This window comes from Zingiber officinale, chromosome 3A (genome assembly GCF_018446385.1).
Source record: "Zingiber officinale cultivar Zhangliang chromosome 3A, Zo_v1.1, whole genome shotgun sequence".
In the NCBI taxonomy this organism is placed as follows: domain Eukaryota; kingdom Viridiplantae; phylum Streptophyta; class Magnoliopsida; order Zingiberales; family Zingiberaceae; genus Zingiber; species Zingiber officinale.
Genome location: NC_055990.1, coordinates 164,254,629 through 164,273,095, shown reverse-complemented (window position 1 = coordinate 164,273,095; position 18,467 = coordinate 164,254,629). Strand labels below are relative to the sequence as shown.

Here is an 18,467-nt window from a genome sequence, read left to right as displayed (position 1 = left end):
CCCAACCATCTTCTTGGCCATTGACTCCGTCAAGTCTCGCAAGACTACTCCGTCCATTAACCATTTCACATATGTCTCCCAAAAGGGTGCATCTGATATCGTATACAAAGTTGGAGTCCCTTCAAAGTCAGCAGCAAGATTCTGCTCTCCTCTTTTCCAGACGATGGACACATCAACCAAATATATGCAAGGTATTGAGTCAATAAACTCTACAAAATTAATTTCATGTTCCGGGACCATTCTGACAAACTCATGTGTTCTATCGAGACTCTATGGATGATCTCTAGCTACTGAGATTGAGATTCCATTATAGTATTGTAGCACCATCCCAAGTTATTAATTTTAGCACAATGAAAAGATAAATTACACTACTTTTTAATCTAAATGACAAGCTTTCAGCAGTATGCCTCTCTTCCCGTATCCATGCACCTATTTATACCTGCTCGGTTCCTCAGAAGCATCCACAGGACCGCTCTATAATCTCTCTCCTAAGCCTCTTTTTACTCCCTGCTATATATTTCTTCTGTGAGTCATAGCGCTGTCCTCGCACCGATAAAGGGGGCTGAGGTCTGAAGCCTTCTTCCGGTGCCCAAAGCTGGGCGCTCTCTAATTTCTCTTTGCTCTCCACCAGCATGTCTGGCTTATACGGCCACGGCTTCTCCCCTGCCAGAGTTGTCTCCCCACAGATAAGAAGCACAACGGACGTCGACAGGTATAGCAGCAGATTTCTCCCATTTCTTGTCCAAATATTTGGGCTTTGTGATGATTTAGACTCTTCTTATCGCTGTAACAGTCACTACCTAGCGGAGCTGTTAGCAGAACATCAAAAGCTGGGACCTTTCATGCAGGTTCTTCCTATATGTAGCCGCTTAGTGAATCAAGGTTAGGAGTTTTTTTAGGGTTCATAAGGTTTTCAGTTTCGATCATCAACTCGTGATGTGTCTGTTCATCTTCCCCTGTTATACAAGAATTTCAGGACAGGACCTCTCTTCAGTCGATACACACTTCTTGTTGTAGAGTTGATGCTTCTTTAATCTTGTTCTTACATATGCCTTCCTCTTTAGGTTCTTTTTATGATTTATAGCTTATACATATGTATTTACACTTTTGTATGAACTACTACTGTCTTCAATTTTCCAATCACTACATTAGTCATCTATGCATTTCATGTTTCCTTTGGTATTGGATTGTATAGTTTACTGGGAGAAATTTTTATGAATACCATTTCTTGTTGTAAATTATGGATTTTTTTGTTGCCAATAGGTAATTGTCTATCATTTATATTATGATAATTCTTTTTACTACCGAGTGCCAACAAATGGTAGATTGGTAGAGATCATCATGTAAGGCGATCTATTATTTTTTCTTTTCAAGTATGAGTGAGCCATGTATGTTGGATGCTATTTGTCTCACATAGTGTTCCAACAATAATTTGCTTGCAGAGATAATGCGAGTCTCAGGTACGCTTCATGTTCAAGGTTTTGATGACAATAACCAGCTGCGGCATAGAAGTCCCAGTCCCATGGCTATTTCTACCCTTATTTCTAATGCCAGGGTGCCTGGTTATGGTGGCTGGGTTGGATCTCCACAGGAGGTAGCAATGTGTGAATTGTCGTAGTCAATTTAGAATAGACAATGATTTTTCTTTACACAATGATGTGTTGGATCCTGAGTAGGTAATCTATCTCTCTTGTTTGATTATTTGGAAATGTGTTTTAATTTAACAATTTTGTTTGAAAGATTTGATTGAACAGAATTAGTCACTTGAATGCATCTAGAGAAAATTTGGTACATCAGCATAGTTAGGAAACACTACTATAGATCAACTATATGTATGGACAAACTCTATTAACATCTAGGCCGAAGTTGTCTCATGACCGAAGATGATCTAGCCTGTTTTCTCAGGCCTGATTTTTGGCATTTCCAAGTCAGCAACTAATTTGCCATGAGTACAATAGTGTAGAGAGAGAGACTTCAAGTTTTTGATGAAGATGATACAACATCCGAGGAGCCAAAGAAAATGCCACTAAGCTTCTCTACAGCATAAAATCTAATACCGAGGCCTGATAAAGAAGTACAGGATCTAGTACCTGTAAAATCTAATTGACTGATAGGAATGCCTCACTCTCTGCAGCATAAAAACATCTTCAAAGTGACACATGCTGCACAATCACAATGCCAGAATTGTGAAGTACAGGATCTGGTTACTGAAATGGAAGAACTGGCTGCACAAAAATCATGAATTACTGCATTTAGTCAGTGGTTGTCAATTCCTACTGCTTAGAAGAGAAATATCCCCTATCCATAATTGGCCGCCACATAGGCCTAGGTCTTGAAACATTGAGCCACTGGCAAAGGTAAACCTTGTTAAGCATTTGATACAATGAATTCTAAGATTGAGGGTGCCACTTTGAAAGTTGTTGCCAAGGTCAAACATTGAACCACTAGCAAAGGTAAACCTAGTTAAGCATTTGATACAATGAATGCCAAGATTGAGCGCTTTGAAAGATGTTGCCAAGGTCTCTCATAGCTCTTGCAATATATTGGTCGTTGACATATAATGTCCTAGGCTGCTAGATTTCTAAGCAAACACAAATCTCAGACCCATGACGCAGAAGGAACAGATTGGTATTATTTGAACCCTTGGCCTCCTGCTCTAATAGTAGGTTGATATTAATTAGCTAACCACTTATCTGAATTAATTGGCTAACCACTAATCACCATGGGGCTAAACACTGCTCTACTTTGAAAAGAAGACCCACCCAATATTCTCTAATTCAACATCTTTGCAGATAATTATTGTCTGATTTTTAGTCTATACTAATGTTCTGTTAAAAAGGGTGGACACTCTGACATTTATCCAAAGCTAGTTTGGAAATGAACTTGGTTGAGTTGAGACAACCGGTTAATTGTTTATGTAGGCTAATCATCAATAGAGTAATTATTAATTTCTTAGTATATCTACATCAAATTGCTAGACGTGGAACATCTTGTAAGAAAAGATTTACACTAATTCAGTATTTCCTTCCTTTTTTCCCCTATTTGAATGCATGCTTCCTTTTTTATAATGTCCTTGGTGTTAGGAGTCCCTGGAAAACAGATCTGATTAACTAAGCAATATATATAGTTAGCAATTGGATTCATTCATATGGACATACAATGGCTATTTAATATATTACTTCATTTCTTCAATGACAATTGTCTTGATATTTTCTAAATTCCCACAAGTGTTCCAAGTTAAGAAAACTTAGTTGTGAGTGTTTTTAAATCATATTAAGAATCCTCATTAAATTACAGAGAATGGGTTAACAACTGTGAATTATCACTAACATAGTCTGGTAAGGTAAAATGTTCCCTTTTTGCAAGAAATAGAGGAAGCCTTGATATATTCGTTAAACTTTCTAGGTGTTTTGGTTGCTAACTGCCATAATGATTGAAATTGAATATTTTCTCCCTACCTAGCATTGAGAATTACAATTAATCCTTGATAAGAGAATAGGTTTTCCTCAAGAAGTTGCCGTGGATTGGCGAGTACCAACTACATCTCCAAGTTCCTCCACCTTAAAGAAAATTTTGCGTTTAGAAATTCCAGTCGATGCTTATCCTAGTGTATGTCTTTTACCCTATACATCTTTTGTTCTGTTCTTTGAACTGTTGCTCACCCTTTTATATGGCATTTAGTTCAATTTTGTTGGGCGTCTTCTCGGGCCAAGGGGAAATTCCCTGAAAAGAATTGAAGCGTCAACAGGATGCCGCATTTATATAAGAGGAAGTGGCTCAATAAAAGATCCTGTTCAGGTAACAAAAAGTTTGATAACTTCTTATATAGCATTATCTAATGTCCACCTTTCTGGAACTATAAAATAAAAAGCATGCAATATAAAGCATGCTATGAAATATTAGTTTCATCTTGTTGTTTTAAAATCTAATTTGTCTGTGAACGATGGTCATCTCACTACAACAGTATTAAACCTTGAGCTAATGTTCTTTCGAAGGAGAATAAATTGAGAGGAAGATCAGGTTATGAACACTTGAATGATCCATTGCATATCTTGATTGAGGCTGAGTTGCCTGCGAATGTCATTGATAGAAGATTGAGAGATGCACAGGAAATTATAGAAGAGTTACTAAAACCAGTTGTGAGTATTTCTAAGTAACTTGAGCATTCCTTATCTATCCACAGATGAGCATATAAAAGAGACTCATTGAACCGTATAACTATTATCACAGGACGAGTCACAGGATTTCTACAAAAGACAGCAGCTCCGAGAATTAGCAATGCTAAATTCTAGTCTAAGAGAGGTCAGCCCTCGTCCAAATGGCAGTGTTTCTCCTTTCAACAACGGGATGAAACGAGCAAAAATGGGACAGTAGAATTATATGATGTTTCCCAGGGGTTATTTTCATCAAACGCTAGCTCTGTTGGTATCTCATCAAATCCCTTCTAAAGATTAGCTTCTGAAATGGAGTTGTACTGTGACGTGCATGCTTATGTTGATCTAGCCACAGTTCTCTTTCAAAAGAGAGAAGGTTTTGCCGAAGCACTTATGGTGTTGCTGTCCATGTTCAGTAAAGCTGAGTTAAATGTGATGTAAACCAGGAACATTCATTTTATTCATTTTCGCTTGTCGACTTTGATCGACTGATACTGTGCCTCTTGACTGATGAACAAATGAACAATGCTCTGAGGTTGAATGCTTTCATGTTTTAGTGTCAGAGAAGGTACATCTGATTGTTTCCTCTTCTGTTGATGAGCAGTGGGATTTGTTTAGCAAAGAAGCAGACTGGAAGATACAAAGGTGATACTAATTCAAAGTTGGGCGAATAGAATCAGTATTGGTATCAATCTCAGTCTCGATCTTTGTCTCAGCTAACTTCGGTATCAGTATCGTTTATTGTTTTCAGCTCTCCTCTATTTTATGCTGAGTTATGGAGATGAATTTTCTGCTTCCAATTGGTATATATATAATTTAAAATTAAAAAAAAAATCTACAATAGAAAGTTACTAATTATAGAAATTCCTTAACTTCATTACAAAAATCGAAGACGAACAAACAGAGCGGGAAAATGAACGGTAGATGATTTGGTAGCACGAGCGTGATATAATCACAACCCTCGATCAGAGACAATCCCTCGGCCGCACGCAAAGCGTGTGAGATATATCTTTAAAATCCCCTCGCTTGTGGATGGTCAATCACAATCGGTGCGTCCGGAATCCATGAGCACTATCAATCGGGAACTCCTCAAACCTTCTTGTGTCCGTCGCGTTTCATCGTCACTGCAATGCCATCGCCGATGTTTTGCACCCCGATGCCGATTCCGATTCAAGCGTATCCCACCTCAGCCAATTGAGAGGCCAGACGCCACCTGCAATGTGAGTGGTAAAAGCCTAAAACTTTCACTTCAGTGATTTACGTGCAATGTTTGATATTTTCACTATACTTTCATAGTTGAAACCATCCCGTTCTGATTTAAGTATTTAAGGATTAGGGGTTTGGAAAATTCAATATCTCTTGCAAATGAGATGCAGGCTACAAATCGATACTTTTACTTTTTTTAAGGAGACTCTTCCATTTAAATTGCTGAAATAGAGTATTTTTTTCTCTCTTATAATCCATTATCCATCAAAAGACCAAGCAAGCATTGAGATGGAAATAGTCCCTGGTTTCAACATGTATGATGAGGTGGGGTCGGTGATAGTTTGATAACGGTTTTGTTGGATAAAATAATCTATTGCCAAGATTTTAAGAATTAATTGAATTTAAATACATCAAATTAAATTTAACTTATCCGTCGAGATGACCTGAATAGATAATCTTAAGCTATCAGCAGGGGTTGATTTTTACTAAGTGCTGAATGTAGACGAGTGACCGGCCGGGCAAGTGAGTGGACAGCCGAGCAAACTGAGCGAGCGGCTGGCCAAGTGATTGACCGGGCGAGTGAGCAAAGAGGCCGAGCGAGTGAGCGGTCGGATGAGCGAGTCGTAGACCAAGTGGCCGAGCGGCCGAACGACCAAGCGAATGAGCGGCCGAGTGAACTAGGCGAGCAACTGAGCGAGTGGCCGAGCAAACTGACCGAGTGAGCTGAATCCAAATGGGCGTGCAGCCGAGCGGAGAAGGGTCGGGCGAGCAGAGGCTGAATAGGCGTGTAGCCGAGCGGAGAAGTGGCCAAGCGAGCAGCGAACGGACGGGCGTGCAACTGAGCGAAGAAGGGGCTGGGCGACCAGAGGGCCGAGCGAACACAAAGGCCGACCAAGTTAGCGTCCAAGCGAACACAGAATTCGAGCGAGCGGATGGACTGAGGCCTGCGAGGATCGTAGTTTCCTTGAAACATATTCACCCCACCTTCGGCTGTGCTTCGAGGTTTCCTCGGGTCGTCTGTTTCCCAGGATACAACGGTGCACCGTAATTCCCACAAAGCACTAATGGTTATGGCAAACTGAGAGGTACTCGATTGCTATTACGGGCACTGCACTCCGCCGAGCAAGAGATGCACGACAGAAGAGAAGGTGAACGTAGGTGGAGAACTTCAACTTTTTGAGCGTGTAACCTTTTGTCTGTGGTCGCAACCTCCTTATATAAGTAGCAAAAAATTTATGTAGCAAAATGTTGGGCAGCGTTTATGATCGTTTAATGATCATTATTCGCCAGCTGTGAAATGCTAACGTTTCACTCGACTGCATTAATCTTTATTTTAATGCATCCGTTACACCCTTAAATAAGTTGCAAAAAGTTTATGTAACAAAATATTGGTTGTTCCACTTGGACAAATTTTGCTCTGATCGGTCTGGCATTCGGCGCGTGCAGGTCGTGCTCGCACACGAGTCAACTTGGTTCTGTGCAATCTGGGCCCAGGATTTGCATCCCCTGTGCATCCACATGCCACGTGTGATAGAGAGTCTCTCTCTATGCATTTGTTCACATCATCAATGCATGTGATATTGGGACACTTTGGAGTTAGAGGGGGGGGGGGGGGGGTGAATAGCTTGTCTCGGTCACTAGCTCGCTTCGTCGATGTTGATTTTGCAGCGGATAAACTCAAAGCAAGCTCTTAATGCTAACAAGTAGGATTTACTTAGTATCCACCTCAAGATGAGGTGACTAATCCAAGGATCCACGCTGAACACACTCTGCACTATGGAAACAACTTATTCTCGAAACAACCGGAGGTGGAGAAACCTCTACAACTCAAGAATAAGAAAATACAACTCGAAACAAGAAAACAAAACTTAAATACAAATCGAAAATGACTTGACACTTTGAACCTTGAATCCTCGAGTTTTTTTTTGCTTTGAATGCCTCTTGAAGATGGGAAATGCAGCTGCACTTTTCCTCCCAAAACTTCCAAGAACTGGCAGAGAAGATGGAGAAGAGATATCTGACATTTGAACTCATCGTTGCCTTTATATCTGTGCTTTTAGGGCGCATAATCAATTGGGTCTACTCCCAATCAATTGCCACGTCAGATCCTAGCGATCCCAGTCATCCAAACCTCGCAACCTGCACAACGGTCATATCTCAATCGATTGACCAATCGATTGGGGAGGCTTGAATTGATCGACCGATCAATTCAGAGCGCCTCTGTGCTCTTACTGTGCTTCGCAGAAATCTTCTCCCAATAGATTGACTAATCGATTGGGAAACTCACCGTTCGTCGTGAAGAAACGCTCTCAATCGATCACCTGATTGATTGAAAGCTTCAATTGATCACCGAATTTATTCACAACCTCACTATTCACTCCCAAACTCTCCCAATCAATTGACCAATTGATTGGGGAAGATCTTGATTGATTAGCCAATTGACCAAGACATTTTGCCTTGTTTCTTCGTCAACCAATTGGTTGGCTGATCAATTGACTCCCCCAATCGATTGGCCAATCGATTGGAAAGTAGCAAAATGTGTAGAGCTTGAAACGAGCTTCGTTTCACATCCGAGATCACCTCATTCCGATATCTGAGTCAAAAGTTATGACTTTCGAAAGTTTGCTACGTCTGAACTTCCTAGTTCCATACCAACTCCCTATTGGACTTATGACTACCAAGTGTTTGGTCAACCTTTGACTCATCTGGACTTTCTCTTTGCCAACTTCTTGTTTGACTTCCGATCACTAAGTGCGGTTCTCCTTGACCCACTTAGATTTTTCTCATGCCTGATTTTACTAATCATGAGTTTTTACCTAGCTTTACTCATCAGAATTTTCCCAACTGCCTAGTTTCACTCACTAGGACTTTCCAACTATCTGGCTTCACTTACCAGGATTTTTCATATGCCCGCCTTCACTCACCTGGTCTTTCACCTAACTTCACTCACTAAGATTTTTCATCTGCCTAGTTTCACTCACTAGGTCTTTCACTTGGCTTCACTCATCAGGACTTTCAACACCAAGTGTCCGGTCAACACTGACCCACTTGGATTTTCCTCTTCTGCCAACCTTTCTGTTGGACTTATCCTTGCCTAACCTCCAGTTAGGTCGGTCAACCTTGACTTACTTGACTCTTCTTCTTGTCAACCTGATCAAACATTGACCAGTTATGAATTGTTCCAACAATCTCTCCAAACGGACGATTGCACCTGCAATCTTTATACATTGTCAAACATCGAAATCCAAATCAAGACTTAAGCTTAGTCAACCTGGTCAACCTTGACCCATGGGATATTGATCAACATGTGAATCAATATAAACCAACTAATATGCCTTGAAACTCCCAATGTGAGACTAAAGTCTCATTCATAGTGAAGCTTCATGCCTCTTCCACCTCTTTTCCATTCACATATATCTAACAATTTTTGGGTATTCTTGTTATGACCAGGAAGAACCATCAAAACTTTAATCATTTTGGGTAATTCAGTGAACTATAATCCGATTAAAAGAAGGATCTTCAGTAATTGGTTTACCCTACTGAAATAAGTGTGATATGATACATTTTTTTTGAATAGATACGAAGTTTGCTCATTTAATATTTGATTTAGAAGTTGTATCTTAGTAATTGAGGTGATCTTAGCTCACTCAATAATGTGGACTTGTTGTTGGATAATCTGTTGTCAGAGATATTAGGGAAATCATAGAATTGAAATTACACAAAATCAATTTTAACTTATATGTTGAGATACCTGAGCGGATAGTCTCAGGCTGCCAGCGGGGCTGGTTTTGCCAAGCTTCCGATAGTCTAAGTTGCAGAGTCGATGCGGTGCGTAGCAGAATCGGGAGTCGATAGTCGAATTGAGAAGAGAATTTGCCGACTAAGATACCGAGGTCTGTGTTCAATGCAGTTTCCTTGAAACAGATTTGTCCCACCTCCGGCTGTGCTTCGAGGTTCTCTCGGGTTGTCTATGTCCCAGGATACAATGACAAAACCACGCACGCAACTAAGCACTGGTTGTTCGTGGCGAACCAATGATACACCTGAGTGCTATCACAAGTAGTTCAGCGAACGGATGCACGACTGAGAGAAAAGAATCGGGGAACAAATGTGGAGGAATTCTTTCGCTCTGCTAAGATCTAGCCTCTTACATATGAGCTTTCACCTTGTCTGCAATGAATGATCAAATTATGGTTATTTAATGTTGGGTTTAATATTGTCATTAATGGATTTAATATCTTTCTTAATGCTGAGATTACGGAATCATTATTAATCGGTTGAACATAATGTCGCCATTGATACTGAAACATTATGAAATCACCATTAATGAGTTTAATGTCGCTATTAATATCGAGATGTTACGGAATCACCATTAATTTCATATTAATGCTTCCGTTACACTCTTGAGCAAGTAGCAAAAAGAGATTTAGGTGGTAAAATATTAGTTTATTCACTTGGACAAATCTTATCTCGATCAGTCCGGCATTCAACGTGCGCATGTCGTACTCGTACACTAGTCAACCTTGGTTCAGTATAATCCGGACCCTAGATTTACATCACCCCTGCGCACTCATACGTGAGAGAGTCTCTCCCCATATATATGTTTATAACATTAATGCATGTGCCATAATTTAAAACAACAATAAAATCAAAAGACTTTTAATGTGGAACTAACAACTCATGCACAATAAAATCTCTTCGTCTTCACCTCTTTGTTCCATTCACATTTCCAACACTTGTAACATGTGACAAGCATAGATGTCTTAGAAAAAGCATCCATTACTAACAGAAGTATAGGACGGCATACTGAAACTACATCTATTGGAAGGAAGTAATAATTACAGAGCAAAAACTATGACTAGATAGTGAATTTTCACAAACAAACTAGTGCATGCTAAAATATAAAGTAATATTTGGTAAAGCATAATTATTCTATATGTTGATATATGCTAAGTGGCAGATTTTGGTAATACTTTGCTTGCCAAAATATATCATTATTTAGAGGGTGCTCAATTTCTTTTTGATAGTTAAATTTGTTGTTCTTCTCCATCTTGTTTGATCAAGTAGAAAGATCATATATTGGAAATTTGTATCTGATAGTTGAGCTTGGGGCAAAAAGGAAATATTCAGCAGTTCATCTCTATGTACAACAGAGGTCCTTGATATTATTTGATGTAGCCAATTATCTATCTTCTTTTGCTAGACGTCTGCACATAATTTCCTTGATTGGTACGTACATACATTCTTAAATTTTGTAAAGTAGAAAGACATTTTAAGTATATTCTGTGTTTTGTATTTTCGAGGAAGTTTGGTAAACTCATTTGCTACCTTATCACATTGTAACCATAATATTTAGGCGTTTTCTTCAACAATTAGCATCAGGAGGACAAGTTAAGTATTGTGGTGATTGTTACTCTTCTTTGTTTGTACAAGATTTGTGGTACGTTTTTGACATTAACAAATAGGAGATTCAGGAGACCATTGAGTTACCATTAAAATTTCATGAGATGTACAAGCAAATTGGTATAGATCCACTAAGAGGTGTGCTTATCTATTATACACTGGGTACAAGCAAAACCATGCTCACCAAGGTTGACTCATCATAAAATTGCTATTTTTTTTTTTAAAAAAGAGTTATTGGTTCTGAATTTGTTCATAAGCTTTTGGGTGATTGATCGTGCTTTTAGTATAATACTATAATAACAACAATCAATTTTTATCTCGTGAGGTTGATTGTGCTTTTAGTACAATCTAACAAAAACAAAATAATACATTTTTACAGTTTTTTTTGTGTCAATTTCTTGTGTGAATCAATTTATGCCAAAAATTATGGTTGACAAATTATTTAATTAGCAAATGGAATAGTTTTTCCTTGATTTTTGCTAGGTTTTTTTTTATATGCAATGGTGATGTGAGTTGTGAGTTATTAAATATTATTTTTTCTTCCCGTATTTAATGCTTCTCCATGTCATTCCTCATTGTTAAAAAGCTATAGATTTTTATGCAAATCAGAAAGTTAAGCAAGCTCAAGATTAGTTTATAATTGATGTTTGATTGTGCCTGAGGGTCGAGGCGATGAATGTTGAGGAATATGATGTTCTTGTTAATCGTTGGTGGACTCCAAGCTGGAGGATCTTACAATCACAACAGCGTCAGTGCCAAGTCAGGGAGGGGTTCCCTGGCGATGACCCTCTAACCATACCGTCTGTTGGTGGCACGAGTCCCACAAGGATATCGGCTAATCCTCTTTTTGTTTGTTAGTGGACCGAGCGAGCTGGCCGTTCAGCCAGCCCTCAGTCGTCCGGGTGGTTTGGCTTTTGGGTCGAGTGGAGTGACCGCTTGGTCGACATTCTATTGTCAGAGCTCCATTGTTGTGCCGAGCTATGTCTGAGTGACTGTTCGGCGGCGATCCCACTTCGCCGGTTCCGAGGTTCGATGTAAGTCCGAGCGAGCTGGTCGCTCGACGTATGCCTTGCCGGGGGCGTTGACCGATCGAGCGAGTGGGTTACCCGACCGACCAGCGATACAGGAACATTGACCGCCTAGATTTTAACTTCTATCGTGACAACGACCTTATGAGGAATGAGCCCTTATCACCAGATCAATGTCCTTGTGGCTTCTACTTAGTTTTTGCCATATAACGTATGACCTTCTTCTTTGAACTGGAACCTTGAGGCAAAACCTTTGCATTCAACATCCGAGAGTTATAATTAATTTTGTTATTTTGTCTCGCTAAAGAAAATGCTTCTGCAATTATACTCATAGATGAGGTTGTTGCTATCTCCAAAGGCCATTTCAATTCGCGAACTGGAGCTGACAGGGGAGTTCAGTGGATCCTCTCGGAGCTCTTGAATCAGGTACAATAAAAATCAACCACGAAGTGTCGACTCTACTTTGCTACCCCAAACTATCCTACTTTCTATTTTGTGACAGCATTGCTTGTTATGGCTCATGTATTGTCCTAGCTAGTTATTTAACTGTCTAAGCACGCGTTAATAAACTTAATTCCCTGGAATCCATACGAGGTATCTGCTTTCTTTCACAGGCACGAAGAATCATAAACACGCATTCCCTATAAGCTTTATAAGCTTTCACTTAGTTCTTGAAGAATCAAGAATCTTCAAACCACGATAGAACTCCAAGTGGGCCCTAGAATAAACACCGTTCTCGTAGCCACGTCGAGACGTGCTGCAGCAACTCATCATGATCTCACGTTTAAAGCGGATTCATAGTCGATTTTGGCCAACAACCGTGTTCGGTGAATTTATGTTGGTACCGTATTACTATGAAGCAGAAATATCATCAATAAGTTGTCTAGTAATTAGAAGCAAGTTCTTGTTTTGGTCTGCTGCTGGTTTGATTCTGGACTGGACCAGCAGCAAATTGAGTTGGCTACCTGTCCCGGGACGCAAGTAGGTGGATTTCAACTACTCAACCCACCATAATAACCAGTCCTGGGGATGGGTGCACTCATTAGTAGTGCACTGCTGGCAGTGGCGCCCGCCCATCTTCATCCGGGATCGTGCTATCCTACTTGACATGAGCCCAGACCTGAGTGACCCGTAGCTATACCAGCCTAAGTCTGGGCCATTGGACTGCTGCTACTCTACTAGCACCCTCATCTCACTGGACTAGAATGGCAGATCAGTTTATATCCCACGTTAAACGTACAGAATGTTGTTAACGTTATTCCCGGCTCTTTACCCTGTCTGGCTTGCTACGTCAAACAGTGAGTAAATACCAGGAGCGTATGGATAGAGTGTAGGGGAAGTTATTGCTCGGATGGGGGCCACGCTACTCTCATTCAGCATATTTATTTTTTTATTTTATTTTATTTATCTTTTTTTATTCATCCCTTTTTAAGATCTTAGATGGTTAAACTGAAAACATATTATTTCAAGGGCCTCATCTAAAATATATAAAAAATAAAAATATAAAAATATAAAAATAATTATACTTGAAGGGTTCTTTGGCAAGTTTTTTGCTTCATGCTATTGCTGCTGCCCATAAGTTATGCTTGAGTATAAGCACACTGTCGGCGTTGGATCCCCGGCCCTTTTGTTGCGGGAGAAAGAGGGTGCGGTTGGCCGAGAACAGCACTGACGGGAGAGCTTCAATGGAGCTTGATGTGGTTTCGGTGTGCGATCTCGGGATATGGGAAGGGGAGGAACTCTGATTCCCTCTCGGTGTTTCGACGGGGCTGTTTAGGCGTGGTCTTGAAGCAATGCCCTTGTTTTCCTCCAGTGGTCTCTCGGTTTTCGCACACCCAGCTTCGATTTCAGCTCCTCCGTTTCTTAGTGGAACGCCGTAAGTTCGCCGGAGGTTGATCTTGGTCTGTTGGATGTAGCGGAAGTTTTGGAGATTTGAGGACGAATTCGTTGTTGAACGAACGCCTTCGAGTTCCCGACGGATTTTAGATTCGAGTGGAGAAGTTTAATGATTGGGTTCGATTACAGATCTGTCCCTCCGGAGCTCCGAGTTCTTACACTCTGGTGAGTAATATCCAAGTGTCGTTGACTATTTTGCACTTTACTAAAATCGACTTTATCTTGTTTTTCTGCGGAAGAACTTCTTGCGGATTTCCTCTGCATGGATGATGATTGCTTAGAAAACATAATTAATGAGAATAATGAGACCTTATTATACTCAATGAAGTTGAATCGGGTAAGATTTGAGATTATAGATTAATATTTTAAGTTGCTCTGTGGGTTCTTAATTAAGTACCTACTTCTGGTTTTCTTGTCACTGTGTAATAATTTGTTTAGTGCTTTAATTGGTGGGTCTGGTGTGAGCCAGGCTGGGCATGTAATGCCAACCATTAATTACTATAGTGTTGGCTTCCTTCTCCATAGCTCCATGCTTTTCTCTTCGGTTGGTGAAGAGGTTAAGCAGAGAAGAGAAAAGAGGAATGTGCTTCTGCGTTGCTTTGATAAGGGTATTAAAAGTACGGAGCTTTTTTCTTTTGATCAAGTATCTTTTGTTTTTTTTCCTAATGTCCATTCCAGTGTACTTGATTTTCATGTTTCCTCTGAACATTGAGTAGGCTTCCTCTGGGGATTTCGTTGTTTCCTCTTGTTCTCATGACCACTAAATCAAACATTGACTCTGAAGGTGTTTTTTTACATGCTTGTTCAGAAGTGATGGAGCTTTGTATCATGGTCTAATTCTGGAAATGATTGTGGCATCTTAGCAGTTAATGCAGAAAATTTTGAAAAAAACATATGGAATGAAAAAAAGATGAACATTAATTTATAGTTGAGAGATGGTTGGCACTTGCTGTAGTCCCCTTCTGAACAATGACCGGGATACAACTGGTTGTTGTGGTCATTAAACAACTTGCAGAAATAGCAAATGCTTTCCAGAAAATAGATACAATTTATGCTAGTAATATTACGTTGAATGGCATTAATATCATAGAGATCCTAATTCGTGTGCACATTGACTTGGTAGTCATATATTAGTCTTTTAAATGCAATTGCAGTCAATCATGGTCTGTTACTTCTAACATTTGGTCAGAAATCTTGTTCTGTTCTTTCTACTTTTCCTTTGAATAATGTTTGATGAAAAAAGAAATTAATTTTATTCTACTTATTTCAAGTGTATGATTCTCATATCTTTTTCCCCCTTCAATGCAGAAGGACAGAAGAACTCCATAAACTTGACTACTCAGTTTACTTGTGGGATGCTATGTTTTCCCTTTCCCTAACCTAGTATTTTTCTAATGGACCGATTTATGATTTTTATATCAATTCCTTTATCTTTTCTTGTACTTTCCCTACCATTTGCCATTGCTGATTTAAGGTCTGATGAGCAGGCACTTATAGACTTTGCTAATTCTGTCCCTCATGGCCGTAATCTAAACTGGACTTCTCATAATCCAATTTGTTCCTCGTGGGTTGGAGTAAGATGCACACCTGATAATACTCGCGTGCGTAGTCTCCGGCTGCCAGCCATTGGGCTTTTTGGCACAATCCCCCCAAATACTCTTAGTAGACTTGATGCCCTTGAAGTCTTAAGTCTTCGTTCTAACCGCCTAATCGTACATCTTCCTCCCGATGTTCCATCCATTCCTTCGTTGCATTCTTTGTTCCTTCAACATAACAATTTATCTGGAATTATACCATCTTCACTATCTTCCAACCTGACATTTCTGGATCTTTCCTACAATTCCTTTGCAGGAGAAATTCCACCCACTATCCAGAACCTTAATCATCTTAGTGCATTGCTTCTTGAGAATAACTCATTGTCTGGACCCATCCCGAATCTTCAACTTCCCAGGCTTAGGCATCTGAATCTGAGTAATAACAACCTTAGCGGCCCCATACCATTATCCCTCCAAACGTTCACAGCTGAGTCTTTTCTGGGTAATCCTTTTCTCTGTGGATCTCCTTTATCACCTTGCTCTGGAGTATCTCCTCCAGTATCCCCTGCAAGACGAAAAAGAAGCTTTTGGCAAAAATTGAGCACAGGTGCCATTATTGGAATTGCTGCTGGTGGAGCAGTACTTCTGCTTCTACTCGTCATTGTAGTCTTCTTGTGCTTCTTCAGGAGGAAACGTGGGGATGGTGACAGAGAATCAAAAGGAAAGGGATCTCTTGGTGCAAGGAGTGAAAAACCTGAGGAGTACAGCAGCAGTGTCCAAGAGGCAGAGAAGAATAAGTTGAGTTTCTTTGAGGGATGTGCGTACAACTTTGACTTGGAAGATCTATTAAGAGCTTCTGCAGAGGTTCTTGGCAAAGGAAATTATGGGACCACATATAAAGCTGTTCTAGAAGATGGTACAACTGTTGTTGTGAAGAGGTTGAAGGAAGTAATCATTGGAAAGAGAGAGTTTGAGCAACAAATGGAATTGCTTGGAAGGGTCAAGCCTCACCCTAATGTAGTTCCTCTTCGAGCTTATTATTACTCCAAAGATGAGAAGCTTCTCATTTATGATTATGTTCCTTCTGGCAACTTCTCCTCCTTGTTACATGGTATGTTGCTCAAATTCCTGTCTCTGGGCTGGTAGTTCCTGTTCATTCAATAAAACCACTGGACACATTGAATCTGAGAATAATGCTATTCCAAACATGCGTAATTAGTGGAATAAGCAATGGCTTTTGTCTTGGATGAAAGTATTCAACATTTTATTTTGTTTTCCAAATCTTCATTTAGAGAATTTAATTTTTCATGAAGTAAAGCTACTAGTTAATATATTCCTTTATCAACTCTGATTAAGCTAATAAGTCTTGCATTATTTAGTACTAGTAAATTTAGCATCAGTTGATCTACAGGTAGTGTGTTTCCTGTTATTTGAATTTGAGTTGTGGCATAGGGTGAACAAGTAATTTGTCTATAGTATATTAACCAGAGTAGTTTCAATGCACGTAGATGATAAATAAGGAAAACGAGAAAAACTAGTTTAAGATCGTATGACAATGTACAAAGACAACTAATAGATATATAGTTAAATGTTGTTGGTTGTGTGAGTGTAGAGAGGTATAGAAGACTATTTAATCTACATTAGATTGAAAGTGAGCTTTATGTAGAATTTAGTGACCGAATAAGATTCATATCACTGATGCTATATAATTATAGAGTTGAGACTCCTTTATTAACATTCTTATATGCAAAAATAATTGGGTTTAATGTCCTGTGGGCCACATTTTATTTATGATACAACATTCAAAATTTAAGTTCAACTGATACCGTGTAGTATAACTAATTCAAAGAAACAAACTTAAAATTTCATAAATGTCGTAAAATTACAAGTCAACTCCTAATTGGGACGACAGTGTGGGCATGAATCTTGTAGTATCTTTTATTTAACTTTGTATAAGGATATATCATTATTCACTAGGAATATCAAACCATTTGGTCTTTTTGATTTGTTAAGTATATTTTTTTATAGGAACTTCTAATCTTTTGTTTTATTGGCAGGAAGTAAGGGTGCTGGAAAGACTCCGTTAGACTGGGAGTCCAGAGTAAAGATTTCTCTTGGAGCTGCTCGTGGTATAGCACATATTCATGCCGAAGGTGGTGCAAAATTTATCCATGGAGACGTCAAATCCAATAACATACTACTGACTCAGCAACTTGATGCCTGTGTATCGGATTATGGCCTCGCTCCATTCATGAACACTTCAGCAACCCCATCCAGAGTTGTCGTGGGCTACCGTGCACCCGAAGTCATTGAAACCAAAAGATACTCTCAGAAATCTGATGTCTATAGCTTTGGTGTGTTGTTACTGGAGATGCTCACTGGAAAAGCTCCACTTCAATCTCCTGGTCGTGATGATGTTGTTGATCTACCGAGATGGGTTCAATCCGTGGTCCGAGAAGAGTGGACTGCTGAAGTATTTGATGTGGATTTGATTAAGCATCAGAATGTCGAGGATGAGATGGTTCAAATGCTCCAAATTGCCATGGCATGTGCTTCAAAAGTTCCAGATCAGCGACCGAAAATGGACGAAGTGATTAGAATGATTGAGGGCATTCATAACTCTGACTCAGAGAACCGACCATCCTCCGAGAAGTCAAAAGATGACAACAATGTCCAAACCCCACAAGCAGAGACAGAAACTGAGACAGAGATCACAAGTTAACTCATTTAGACCTTCTGGCTAGGTATTTAGTTCTGTAAGTTCTTTGTTCTTCTAATTCGATATTGATGTGTGAAGTTTATTGTGGAGGATGTTTAGGCATAACCATCTAGTTATGCTCAAGAAGTCCATTGGTTTCGGAATTAATTGTGGTTCACGATGTCATTGTTTTTTAGCTATTCTATTTATCAATTCCAAGCCATGAAATGTAAACATGATGTTGATTTTATGTGCGTTGCTGAGGCAAACACACTTGACAAAAAGAACATAATCTTTGGAACAGAACAGTGGAGATTTTCTATTGGGGTGGTCGTTTATGGTGAGTTTGATTAAATCTCTATCTCAGGACAGATAAAATAGAAGCAAATATTTCCCCTTTTTTGATTTCTTGTTCCCATCGAAATTTGTATTCGATCAGAAGATCATTTTTTGTTTCCTAATTGTGAGATTTTCTCTGCGTTGGTGAATTAGAGGAGCATTTGATCGATATCGAGTTGGGCGGTGGATTGAGTGGGAGAAGATGGTA

At 39.6% G+C, this 18,467-nt stretch overlaps 2 protein-coding genes across 4 annotated transcripts; both read left to right on the top strand.

The window, feature by feature from the left end:
* Positions 1-451: 451 nt before the first annotated feature.
* LOC122053334 (KH domain-containing protein SPIN1-like) lies at positions 452-4,703 on the top strand. 2 transcript variants are annotated; one of them, XM_042615351.1, is made up of 7 exons: positions 454-712; positions 794-882; positions 1,443-1,594; positions 3,493-3,609; positions 3,682-3,798; positions 3,996-4,139; positions 4,231-4,703. In XM_042615351.1, the coding sequence occupies exons 1-7, from the start codon at positions 633-635 to the stop codon at positions 4,372-4,374; spliced, it is 843 nt and encodes a 280-aa protein (XP_042471285.1). In that variant the 5' UTR covers positions 454-632; the 3' UTR covers positions 4,375-4,703. The 2 variants fall into 2 exon arrangements, with proteins under 2 accessions (XP_042471283.1, XP_042471285.1); XM_042615349.1 differs by having other exon boundaries at positions 452-882.
* Positions 4,704-13,361: 8,658 nt separating this feature from the next.
* On the top strand, positions 13,362-18,242 carry LOC122053327 (probable inactive receptor kinase At5g58300). Of its 2 annotated transcripts, none has more exons than XM_042615340.1 (3): positions 13,362-13,852; positions 14,996-16,333; positions 17,280-18,242. In XM_042615340.1, the coding sequence occupies exons 2-3, from the start codon at positions 15,082-15,084 to the stop codon at positions 17,942-17,944; spliced, it is 1,917 nt and encodes a 638-aa protein (XP_042471274.1). In that variant the 5' UTR covers positions 13,362-13,852; positions 14,996-15,081; the 3' UTR covers positions 17,945-18,242. The 2 variants fall into 2 exon arrangements, with proteins under 2 accessions (XP_042471274.1, XP_042471275.1); XM_042615341.1 differs by lacking the exon at positions 13,362-13,852 and adding an exon at positions 13,891-14,304.
* The last annotated feature ends 225 nt before the right edge of the window (positions 18,243-18,467 follow it).

What these genes read in the sequence shown, in the direction of transcription:
- LOC122053334 (XM_042615349.1), top strand. Translation starts at nt 633, where the DNA reads ATGTCTGGCTTATACGGCCACGGCTTCTCCCCTGCCAGAGTTGTCTCC. An exon ending in GGGTTGGATCTCCACAGGAG is followed by an intron (nt 1,595 to 3,492) that starts GTAGCAATGTGT and finishes ATCCTTGATAAG; the next exon opens with AGAATAGGTTTTCCTCAAGA. An exon ending in CAGTCGATGCTTATCCTAGT is followed by an intron (nt 3,610 to 3,681) that starts GTATGTCTTTTA and finishes TATGGCATTTAG; the next exon opens with TTCAATTTTGTTGGGCGTCT.
- LOC122053327 (XM_042615340.1), top strand. Translation starts at nt 15,082, where the DNA reads ATGGACCGATTTATGATTTTTATATCAATTCCTTTATCTTTTCTTGTA. An exon ending in CTTCTCCTCCTTGTTACATG is followed by an intron (nt 16,334 to 17,279) that starts GTATGTTGCTCA and finishes TTTTATTGGCAG; the next exon opens with GAAGTAAGGGTGCTGGAAAG.